Source organism: Mus pahari, chromosome 12, assembly GCF_900095145.1.
Source record: "Mus pahari chromosome 12, PAHARI_EIJ_v1.1, whole genome shotgun sequence".
NCBI classification, from domain to species: Eukaryota; Metazoa; Chordata; class Mammalia; order Rodentia; family Muridae; genus Mus; species Mus pahari.
Genome location: NC_034601.1, coordinates 79,132,060 through 79,145,092, shown reverse-complemented (window position 1 = coordinate 79,145,092; position 13,033 = coordinate 79,132,060). Strand labels below are relative to the sequence as shown.

Sequence of the window (13,033 nt, the reverse complement as noted above, 5' to 3'; positions counted from 1 at the left end):
ACACATGCAGAAGATCCATAAGGCAGAGTCAAATGGAATAGGTGACCTCTTATGTATGGTTATTTAAGCTTTCAAAGGGACTAAAGTATGGGAGTTCTCAACATCTTGTAAAATGAGATATTGCCAAATCTCAAATATTGTTTTTTGAAATAGTGATCAAAATTCTCTTTACACACAGTGCGCACGTGCACGCACACACACACATATGCACACAACTTCAAATTTTCAGTCATGTCACAGTCAAGAACCATGTTCAAGATAATTTTAAAAATTCCTTTAAAAAGGTTTTTTTAATCAGTTATTAGCCTTTGGAGATTTGTCACAATTCCCAGGTGAAGTTCATTTACCTTGAATAGCCATAAAGTTCCCTCTCACAAGGAACAGGCTACACTGAGTTGACTTGTTCCATTTCTCTAACCCTAACTAAGCAAGGAAAAAGACAGAGGACAATAAAAATGTGAGTTTTCAAATCCTGAGTCCAGAGTTTCTTCAAACATTGATGATTACAAATAGATCAAGGAAGGTCATGTTGATGGAAAAGTCCTTTGCTTACTCTAGCAAAGTTGGCCAAAGCTACCGGGAGGAAAAAGTATGTGAGCATAGTCTGAAAGGCCTCCCAAGGACATGGAACGAAGAGACCCTATAGCACTGCCTCTCAACTGTGACTTTAGCTGCCCTTATGTTTGTTGTCAGGATACGTCAGAAAGGGTAACATTCAGAATGTCTCTGCACTTTGTCCATTTCCTTATCAGCTCTTGATGACCCACAGTCTGTATTTCAGACTCAGCTCCACATCACCTACACCTTTGAGTCTATCCTAATCCTACACTGTAGGGCCACTAAGTGCGATGCTCAGAATCAAAGCCCTAGCCAGGTGCACTGATTCTCCTTTCCTTCCCATCATCATCTGAGGCCATGAAATAGGTCAGTAGGTCTCTCTGCACCCACAAAGTGAGATGCAACGTGATTTTAGTTGCCGTGCTAGTGGTTTGCCCTCAAATTCTGTAACAAAGAAATGAGAACCAGTTAATCTCATTTGATGTAAAGAAGCTTTCAGATTTGTGTTGTGAAGTTTACCCTTTTATGTTTTCTTAAAGTGAAAAACTACAGCCCAATCTAGCATTTAAGCTAACACCCTCACTAAATAGAATCCTACAAATCATTTGCTGAACTGAATAAAATCTATACAGTTATAAAACATCAATGTAACAAGGTAAGGAAAACCATAGACAATGACGGTGAAGAACGGCTGCTAACAAATGTGCGTGTTAGTGTTTGGATTTGGCAGTTGACTCTAAAAATATTTAACTCTACAGAATTGGGTTCATGATGAACATAAGGCTGAACTGGGCCAAACGTCCACATACAGGGCTTTGCTTGCATTGGGGACTCACATTTGTCTTCCTAAAATGAAGCTTATTATTATTATTGTTGTTGTTGTTTTGTTTCTCTGTGTAACCCTGGCTGTCCTGGAACTCACTCTGTAGACCAGGCTGGCCTCAAACTCAGAAATCCACCTGCTTCTGCCTCCCAAGTGCTGGATTAAAGGCATGTGCCACCCCTGCCCAGCTTAAAATGAAGCCTTTAAGGTTGGCATCTAGCAAAAAGTAAAATCTAGGGAAAAGAATGACCCCTTGAAAGCAGATTCTAAGGTTACAAAACCAATGGGTGATGACAACTTCAAACAGACTTTCCCCAGAAATTGATTGATCTATCTTCAAAGCAACCAGTATCTATCAACAATGAGAACTAGACGGTCCCCTGAATTAGTAAACTTCTCAGTGAGGAATATTTCACAACTTTTCATTTAATGTAAACTTTGCATTCTCTAAACCCTAACCCAAAGTAACAGGTTCACATGTGTAAATCCTCTCGAGTCATTATGACGCATTTTGTTACAACATTCTCTTTTGAAATAAGGAAGGTCCCTCTGTGCAACCCAGGCTGTTCTTTAACTTCCTAAAGAACTTCAGCAGAGACAGACTGACCCCAAACTGGACGTGATCCTCTTGCCTCAGCATCCCAAGTGCTGGAATTATGGGCAGCACCACCGTGCCCATGAAAAAGTACCATCATCTACACAAGTTTTCACACAGATTCTAAATAAACACTTGTCCCTTTCCCACGTTCCAGGAAGTCAGCTGACCTACTGAGGGTCATCTGGGACAGCGGTTTTAGATGGCCCTTCTGGCAGATCGTGTATTGGTCTTTCCCTAAGTGTCCTGGTGCCAACATGCTATATTGTGTCACTGTATTGTGTCACTGTAGCTATACTAAGCAGGCTGTACGATTCTCAAAGGGAAATATCTGTGCCTATACAATATGTGTGTGTTTCTACAATATAAAAAGCCAGTGTCTTACAGCATAGCCTGTCATTGTTTAATTTTCTTCAGTTCACAAGCTTCCCAGGTCATTCAGAATCCTCGAGACAAGGAACTAGCAACCTCCTGAAGAGCTGAGATGTGTGCTGATGTTTAAGACCATTTCCCTCTGCTCGAGAGAAAAGCCAATTAATTGCTCACAAGTGTTAAACATGGGAGTGGGACTAAAAACAGCATGCCACGGACACGTGCTCCCCGATCAGAGTTTATTTAATGAGCAAACAACAGGATACCAGAGGCTGGTAGTTTCCAGACTTTATGGTCTATTTGAAAAGCCTGTATCCTTGAATGCGTAATCCTCCTAATTTATTGCAATTAATATTTTAAAGTTATTGTACCAGGGATGATGATATTGTTTAAGTCACAGCATCTTTACTCTGCGTGCTGTTTCAATTATTAGGTTCATTAATACCGGTATTCGTCCTTTCAGCTCAGCAAACTACTATGGTTATGAGAGTGTATAAATTCAAAACTTAATTATACTGTTGCAAAAGTAATTAAAATATATTGGCACGGCACCGTCAATTAAAGCTACGTTCATAAGCTCACGGCAAACTGTGTGGTGTGCCCTGCAGCTTGAGGGACGCCACAGGAAAGAGTTGGGTGATATTATGGTGCGATAAATGATCAGGCTGCTATCCTAATGCCCCGAAGACTCCAGGAGAAGACACTGCACACTTTGCAGTAGGTGTCCAGGGCTTTAGAGAACATTTTTCATTAAGAGAAACTATCTTCCCAGTTCCTTGGACATGATGCACAGCATGTCTGGCTTCTCGCTGGAGATAATATATTCACCTTAAGCCCCGCTCTCCCTGATGCATCTGCAACCTGCTATTGTTTATTGCTGAAGCCTTATGGCTTGGAGAGCAGCCACATGTTTCACATTGGTGTTATGGTATTTTAACAATGCTCTAACAACCCTTTTTGCCTTGAAAAGACCCAGCAGCAAATGGCAAAGCTTCCAGTGCTATGAATTATTTCATTTTAAATGATTACAGATTACTTTGATGAACATTTGGCAATGGTTTAATAAAACACACATGCACATACCCATACACACACACACACACACACACACACACACACACACCCCTTGCTATGGTAGCTCCCCTAAAATACCCCTATAGCTGGTGCCTCCTCTGAATTACAGTAGTCAGGTTTATTCTTAGGAAAATAGAAAGGACTAAAACTGTGATCAGTTCTCCAAATTATTATTTTAAATGTTACTTCTAAATATCTAAATTTCCCCTAGTTTATAAAGAGGTAAACCGAGGGCAAAGAAATCAAATCAAATTCTTTGTGTAGGTTTTCCTCAATGATTCATTGTATTTCCAAAAACTTATTACCCATGGCCCCTTGCAAGCAGAGTGATAATAATGTCATAGAAAACATTTCACACCTAACCAGAGTTGGTGATTACGAGACTGCAGGGCATAATTTAAAAAAACAATTCAATTAAAAATAAATCAAAAGGAAAACATGAGCTTCCAATTTCCCACTCTAAGCCTTGGAGTCAATGCTAATATACTATATTAGTATATATACTATACCTAGGCCTGGACTATGATTCTTCCAAATTTAAACCTTGCCTTTTCATTAAAAGATTGAGGCTTATATTTCTATATAGTATCTTTGAAACAAGAGATATATAGCCCCCAAATCTAGCCCTTTTTTGTTCACGTTGGTTTTGATTTTGATTTTATTGTTCCTACATCATTGGTGAAGTACTAGAATCTGTATACATGTCTGTCCCTGGAACCATAAATGCCCCCGAAGAGCAAATGACCCTTACAGCATCTAGCAACATAATAGCTCAACTGTGTGTGTAATCCCTATGAACCCCATGCTGCTCTTGTTGCCCCTTGCTGGGGCCGAATCTTGGAATGGGGAATCCTTTTCTATATGGTTATCCAGTTGCTCAGTAAAATGGGAATGAATGAAAGCACCAAAGAATTCAGTAGACATAGGTCTGAGGAGTGTGATCCTAGCTGCCAACGTATTTGATTCAGAAGCCGAAGGTCGGTAGTGAATACTCTCCCAGGAACTTTTGCATTTAAGTCCCACAGAGCTGAAAGAGGCTACACGAGGTCTTTGCTCCTACTGTTCCTGCTCAGTGGTTGGGTTTCTACGATGCTCAGCAGGTTTGACTTTGCTTCGTGTATGTATGTGACATTTACAAACTGTTTCTGTTAACTATCGCAGGTTCACACCCTACGAGTGGTATAACCCCCACCCGTGCAACCCTGACTCAGACGTGGTGGAAAACAATTTCACTTTGCTAAATAGTTTCTGGTTTGGCGTTGGAGCTCTCATGCAGCAAGGTACACCGGTTGCCCATTTTGCCACTTGCATCCCACAGTGTGCTGGCAGGCTTTCATGCTGGTAAACTCCACCATGACACTAGATGGTAGCAAGAGACACCCAGGGATATAAACTAACAGCAACGGACTTTCTAGCCAGTTCTCAAGACAAAGGCAGAAGTAGAGTCTAAATGGGACGCTCTAGCTAGGTATCTAAAAAAGAGTACTTCTTTCAAACAGTGGACATAAACTTTCCTGAAAGTAGTGAAGAATAAGAAACCTATATTTGTTATTTTCTCATTGATGTAATCAAATAACTGAATAGATGCAATTTAGGAAGTAAGGGTTTGTAGTGACATATAATTAAGAGTACAGCCCGATCAGGCGTGGAACACATGGCAACAGGAGACTGGCACAAGTGTTACCTTGTGTCTTCAGTCAGCAAACAGAACAATGACTGCTGTGCCCCTAGCTTTTGTAGTCCCATTATTATTATTATCATTATTATTATTGTTGTTGTTGTTGTTGTTGTTGTTGTTAACTATTATCTGGAACCTCAGCCTGTAGAGTGGTGGTGCTGCTTACACTCAGAGTCTACCCTCCTCACACAAACCTTTCTGGAAACTTCTTCATAAACATGTCAAGTGATGTGTCTCCTCCGTGACCCTGAGTCTTATCAGACTATCAGTGTAGCTTATCCATCACAAAACCTTAGCCTTGTGTTGACTGGATGCATTTCCATAGATAGACATGTCAATCTTTTCCTTCTTAGCCATAACTTCACAAGCAAAGGTTTAAATGGAATGGGATTTAAATCCTTGGAAGTTTGAATTCACTTGGATTCCTCCAGGTGCTTCCACCTAATTACCACTAAGACAAACCTTTCTGAAATTCAGCGTAGCTGCCCAACAACTTTCCACGATCTCCTTCAAACTGGTAACCATAGCAACAGTAAACTGTAGGGGTCGGCGACATAAAACTGAAACCAAAGAAATGTAATATATTTTACCTTACTGTATGATTTCAGAGATCTTCGCTTTTGTTGTGGAGGAGGGAGAAGTTGTTTTAACCTTTGGAAGAAATCCATCTTGATTTTTGGATTTTTCTTCAGTTTTGATTTCAAGCATATGGTCTACCAAATATTTCCAAGACTAAATGCATTCATTTAAGACAATCATAAGTCACAGATGCTGTTGTGTTTAGAATATCTTTTCATTTGACAATAAGCTCCAAAATAAATTGGCAAAAGAAAACCCAACTGGGATATACATTAAGCATGTTTGTGATTTGGAAGTCAACCTGAGGTTTTTCATTAGGATGTTATATCATTTGAAATGCTTACAGTATGTGAATCCAACAGGCAGAGAGAGGAAAGGGACAGAGACAGAGAGAGAATACAAATATATGTGTTGGCCTTCATTGTAAAAATACTACATAATTTAAGAATTGAATACATTTTTGTAATTATATGTAGTGGTGTGGGGACCATTAAACGGGTATAGACATAATTAGATTTAGTAGAAATCACTTGCATGAATTTAAAGCATAAGACAGCTATGAATCCTGAAAGACACCTTGTTATAAGCTGTGCCTTACTTTTCCAGCACATTTAATTCTCCAGGGTACTTACCACATGGTCAATCACTCTCAGGATTAAGGAGGCCTCCTCCCATCAGGACAACAAGCCTTCTCCAGCAATTAGATAAAAAACAAATACACACAGGTTTCCCTGAGCATGCTGCAGGCCTATGCAGTTTTATGCCTAGTGTCACATGCCGAATGTCCAGCTTTGAAACCTCAGGCACACATCACGCACACATTTTTGGAGTTTACCAGCATCCACAGCAAACTGTGGGATGCAGTGTCCGTTAGTTACCACTACCTTGGATACATGACAGTCAGCCCCAGCCAGACTCTGCTTGTATGAGAGAAGTTGATGAACATTTGTCAGGTGCAACAAGCATTTCCAAGTACAGCACTTATGACTGTTAGTGCATCTGCCCTCGGTACATGGCGTTGGAGCAGGTAGATACCCTCTGTCATGCTCTCCCCCTGTGTGCAGGAGCCGGTCGTTGTATTAAATTGGAAACCACTCTGCTGCATTTAATCATCTGTTTTAATGTGATGATCAGACTTTCTCTTTTCTACAGAGCCTGAGCAAAGTCTGGATCAGGATTGGCTGTCATGTCTGCCATAAAAGACACTAAAGAGAGTCCAGCAAGTACTGCTCATCCTGAGTACTTCCAGCGGTGTTTAACCCTACACTATTACCCTTCCCATGACGTCATCGTCTAGGACAAGGAACAAGCACAAGTCATCTCTTTTTGAGGGAGGCCATTTTGAAATAGTTCAGATATCATTAAGAATTCATTCATTCATTAATGAAGAAACTCCAAGAATTGTCTGAAATTTTTAAAATAATACAAAACAACATTGAGAAATTTCATTAAGCTCATCTAATGAAAGTTTAATATGCAGTTTCATTAGGTTGCTACATGTTCCCCTAAATTTTCAAGAATTTTTTTTTCTAAAATTATAAACACTTATTTTAAAATTCAAAAATACAAATTTATGTTTCCATGTCAAATGGTTATTCATCTGTAAGTCCATTTCCGCCTCCATACAATACATAATTTTGTGTGTACACAGAGAAGTTGAAAGCTAGATTTTCATAAATGCAATAAAAATAACACAAGGATGAGCCGATAGCAAAGAAATCTCTACCTATAAGGCAAGAAAAAATGTATCTTTAATGTGATATTCATCTCCCATGGCTATTTTATAAAATAAATGGTATTTTAATGGCAGCTAACTAAAAACCTAAAATAATATCACATTGCCACAAGGCTGCTAGATCAATTAAGCACAAAGATGCAAGGCAACCTTGGGCTTTAAGCACACACACCCATAGGCATATAAATCCTATTAAACCACAAGATAAAAACAACAGCAACAGATTATTCTGCTAAATCCTTGGAGGCAATATAATGGAAATGCTTACAAATTTGTTGTAATGTTACACACCAAAATTCAAACAAACAAAATAAGGGAATACAAATGGTAGTGAAACCATGTATCTCATCAAAGGGAGCCAAGCACAGAGACACTAAGAGTATTAAAAGAATATTTCTGTACTCAAATCCCAGATACTCTGCCAGCCTACATCTGCTTATCCCTAGATTTCAGTTGGTTTTGATTTCGTGAGCAATGCGTGTGCCTGCTTGAAGATTAAACCTGAAAATAAACTCACTCATTTGCAGGCTAGTGAATCTACTTTTTCTTCCCATCTCACACCATTAATACCTACACAATTTCAAAACATTCCGTTAGTGTAAAGAAAGAATCCTCAAAACCCTATGTCAGATCTGCTGTACTCAAACCTTTCAGATCTCTGAGTCAAAGGGTTCATGGAAGTAATATTAAACACATCAGTGAGAGCTGGTTTCAGGCAAATGGACTAACTGAAATTATCAAGTCAACTGAAACGAAGTCATGTGTACTTCTGGTCCCTTCCAACTTGACTATTTGAGTTGTAGACATCCACAGCTCAAAGCTCACCTGGACCTTTTTCAGAAAGTTTGGTTGACCAGTGGAGCCTCTTTGGGGAAAAGAACACTTTTCTGTTTTAATACGTATTTAATATCTCCATGCTTCCTTTCAAAAGCAACATTGACCTGAATGGTAGTTAAGTGAGGATTCCAAGCAGGCACAACTTCTCACCACCTGGGAAAATAACCAGGTTTTGAACCAGTTCAAAAATGTCTTTTGAAGAACATACTCTATTTTAGCCAAACAAGACTATAAACTAGATTTTTAAAAAGAATGTACACACACACACACACACACACACACACACACACATGTTAAGAGTAACATGAAACAAAACAGGACTCATGAAGCAGCATGTCTGAGCTTCATTTCATATTATCAAAAAATTTCCAATCATTTTTTAAGTTGCATGTTATAACTGAAATGATCTGTAACCTTTTGTAAGTTTCTCACACTGTTTAACCTTAAATAAAAATAAATTACCATTTTAAAGTGTTTCATAGTTATATAAATACCCAGAATATCTTATTTTCCTCTAAATAATGCATCAGGCAGTAATGAGGTCAGAATTCTCAGAATAAACTCTTCACATTTAAGCAACTAACTACATTGTAGACAGTGTATTTTGGGGCTAAACTTTCAGTCATCTTTCAGCCATCAACTTTGACTACTTGTATTACAAGCAGAGGTAATAATTAAAGACTTAAAGAAGGGACCACTTGGATTTTGTTCCATTTCTAGAAAACACATTCATGTCATCTTCATTCAAGATAGTCTTTGAAGAGTCTCTTCCCCTTAGCATAACGACCAGTGTCCTTCATCTCGCTGACTCAGTTTAACACCCTCACTCTGATGATGCTGTCACAGGATCGGAGCTGATGCCCAAGGCTCTATCGACCAGAATAGTTGGTGGGATATGGTGGTTTTTCACCCTCATCATCATTTCGTCCTACACTGCCAACCTGGCTGCCTTCTTGACAGTAGAGAGGATGGAGTCTCCCATCGATTCCGCAGACGACCTGGCCAAGCAAACCAAGATAGAATATGGGGCAGTCAGAGATGGCTCAACAATGACCTTCTTCAAGGTAAGAACCTGGTGAAGCCTCCTCGGTGTCTGTCTCATGCCAGGATGATAGGGAAAAAATAAAAAGCCTCTTCAACTGGAGGAAAGACACTGGGCAACTTTTCCAATGACATGGGTTTCTAATGCTTTAATCTCATTATTTGGAACTATGTCCTTACCACAAAGACCTTTTTCTGTCCCTTCTTTGATCCTTATTTTTTTTATTTGCCTGTTTACTTGTTTGTTTTTGTTTTCTGAAACAGGGTTTCATGTAGCCCAGGGTGGCCTCAAACTCAGCGTGTAGCTAAACCCAGCTTTGAAGTCACGAGCCCCTTGCTGTTACCTCTCAATATTAGAATTAAAGACATGGACCACCACACTCAGTCTGATTGCCAGTTTAATACACTCAAATCTACAGATTAGTATTCCCTCTGGCCTTAAATAATTTACATGTATTATTTATTGTGCCACACAGTATGGCACATGTCTGGCAGTCGGGGGATATTTGTGGGAGTTGGTTTCCTCAATCTTGTGGGTCTCAGAGATTAAACTAGGGTCATTAGTCTCTGCAGTGTCTTACACAGCCCACCCCACTGCCCCTTCTCTGGCCTTTATATTTGAATAGTTATGCTTCCTGAACAAGATCTAATCATGCTTCCCAAAAAATAAATATTTAACTAACATTATATTTTCTGTCTAGTACTTAGAAGCATGTGCCAAAAAACAAAACAAAACAAAACAAAACAAAACAAAAAAATCCTAAACATATGTTGTTCTTGGAACTAAGTTGTAGCAGTAAAATCAAAAAGTTCCCAGGGAGTTGGCTGTGTCTGAAGTTATCCAGAATCTATAAATGCTTTATGAGCACCAAAGGAAAGTTGTATAAAACTGGGTTGGGCTTTATGGCCAAGTCTATTTCACTCTTCAGGTCTTTTTAATTAGTGTCTAACAATAATGAAACTCATTTTTGCCTTGCTTATGTAGTAACCCTGGGTACTTTTATTATCAAATTTCAATTATTATAATTCCCATAAAATGAATTCTAATAGACCCAATAGGTTTAGCAACCACAGGGTGTGGCACTTCGATTTATGAATGAAGAAAACAAGAGTTCTAGGACCTGAATGCTTTACATAGTCACATACCTGGTCCTTTCCAGCAAAGGGGCTGAAGCTGTCTATTAAGAAACATTGATGAACACATAAATACAAGTTTAAACTACTCCTGTATCCCATCTCACTACAGTCAGAATGATTGCCACAAAGAAAGAAAAGAGATGATGACAATAAATGTTGACAAGGGTGTGGAGAAACAGGGAACTCTCATGCCTGTTGAGAGTATAGCATAGTTTAGCCATTATAGGAATTAGTACATAGGGGTCTCAAAAAGTTAAACATAGAAATACCAAATGCCCCACTGTACCACTCCTAGGCATATATACCCAATAGTCTCTATGTTCTACTACACACATGCTTACAAATCTGCACTTACGTTAGCTCTATTAGCAATAGCAAGGAATGACCAGCTTAGATATCCATCAACATTTAACTGAAAAACAAAAATGAAATCAAATAACAATATTAATGTAACCATGGATAGAGCAAGGAAGGAAGGAAACAGATTCTGGCAGACGAAAGTAGAATATTGTCTGTCATGTGTGTCCCCAGCTCATAATGCCTGTGTGTATAAAGGTTGGTCTGTGAAAGTAGACATGAGACCAGGAGAATGGAGGGAGGTGTCATGGAAGGAGAGGAGGACACTGGGGCACAAGTGACATGAAAGCAGAGTCTGGGAGGTGAGGGACATGGGAGAGAAGCAGGGACATTTAAGAGAACCAACGACACAGGGGCTTAATTCAGGACCAAAGCTAATGCTTTCCCTGCTAACTAATTTTCTTTTAAAACTACAGAAAATAAACATTAATGGTATAGGGAAATGGTCTTATGAAATGGTTATAAAACAGCGTTTGTAACCAGAATAAAAACCTAAAAGCACCTTTGCAAACGTCACACTTGGATTCCTAGAAATAAAGGTGTCAGCCCAGACTGCATGTACTTGTGACGTTTACTAACTTTGGAACAAAAATTACCAGGAGAAAAAGCAATCTCCATTCACTACCTATGTGAAGAATGTTAGCAATGGTTGCAATAAGGACAGAAACTGATGTTGGGTACCCAGAGATTTATTAAGCAGCAGGATAACGTGAAAAGGCAGTATATACTTTTTTTTTAATGTTAAGAAAAGCTTTTTTTTTTAAGATTTATTTATTTTATATGAGTACACTGTAGCTGTTTTCAGACACACCAGAAGACAGCAACATAATCCCATTTCAGATGGTTCACCATGTGGTTGCTGGGAATTGAACTCAGGACCTCTGGAAAAGCAGTCAGTGCTCTTAACTGCTGAGACATCTCTCCAGCCCCAAGAAAAACATTTTTAAATGATATTTTCATATTAAAGTCAAAGTCATTAATTTAGTATTTATATCCATCCCAGAGACTGATTATGTTTCCCTTAGAAGGAGTTATTTTAGGAATGATTTTATATATAAATACAAGATTTCCCAAGTTTCTAAAAATTTGGTATTTTCCTAAAATCAGTCCTGTGAAGTGTTTACCAAAGTAAACTTCCATTAAGGTTCTTGTCATAGACAAGGGAAGTCACTGGCCAGGCACAGGAGACAGAGGAAAAATTATCAAAGTAAAATATGTGTTTCTGAAGAGCTATCTAAAATGGTTGGTGTTGCATGGCATTATCAAGGAATCTGGAAGTATGGGGAAATGGGCTACTCTGATTTCCCACGCTACCACAGTCAGAATGGTTGCCCCAAGGAAGAAAACTAATAACAATAAATGACCAAAGGCGATCCCAAGTACTTTCAGATGCACACTACCAACAGTGGAGGAGGACCACTCTGTGAACAGTAGACCTGACCTAACTTCAGCAAAGCTAGGTCAACTTCAGAGAGTTCTAGAAAGTTTCCTCTTCAAGGGTGGAAAACTAATATTTTTTATTAATATATAACCAGAACACAATCTAGTGACTGTTACATAGTAGGTAGTCAAAAATATATTCACAGTACAAACTAGTGATTAGTACATAGGAGGTCCTTTAAAAACATGTTCATGGTAAATGCAAAATGTGAAATACATTATCCAAGAGATATATAGACATCTAGACAGGAAGACAGACAGACAGATGCACGCACATACTCACGCACACATGCACACAAGCAACAAACACACATGCACACAAGCACACATGCACACACACACAAACACACACACACACATGCACACACTTCCACACAAGCACCCAAACATGCATACAAGCACACACATGCACACAAGCATGCACACATGCATGCAGGGAGTGGAAAGGTGTCTAGAAACACAGACCTGCAAAAGAAGAGTCCCTGTTTACCAAGTCACCCACTTTATGTGTCAGCCCGTGGCCCAGGAACCCTGTTTATCAAGAAAGAATTTATTTGTAAAAAAAAAACAAACAAACAAACAAAACAAAACAAAACAAAACAAAAAAACAAAACAAANAAAAAAAAAAAAAACAAGTACTGAATCTGATTTTGTTTTCCCCTTGGGGGAAGCAAGATGTCAGAAAGCCTCAGAGGGCACAGCTTCAAGAGTTCATAATCTAGGTGGTCCTACAAGAGAAGGAAATGCCCAGCCTTTTAGCTGTAGGGACAGTTTCTGGAGTTCAGTCACTCAGGGACAACAGTTCCA

The 13,033-nt window shown here is 39.0% G+C and overlaps 1 protein-coding gene across 6 annotated transcripts in view; it reads left to right on the top strand.

The window, feature by feature from the left end:
- Window positions 1–13,033, top strand: part of Grik1 (glutamate ionotropic receptor kainate type subunit 1) — a 396,194-nt gene that overhangs the window by 347,910 nt on the left and 35,251 nt on the right. For all 6 annotated transcript variants that reach the window (XM_021209775.2, XM_021209772.2, XM_021209773.2 and 3 more), the window contains 2 exons: window positions 4,584–4,702; window positions 9,098–9,315. In XM_021209775.2, coding sequence (XP_021065434.1) covers window positions 4,584–4,702; window positions 9,098–9,315 — 337 coding nt within the window. The remainder of the gene's footprint in view (window positions 1–4,583; window positions 4,703–9,097; window positions 9,316–13,033) is intronic.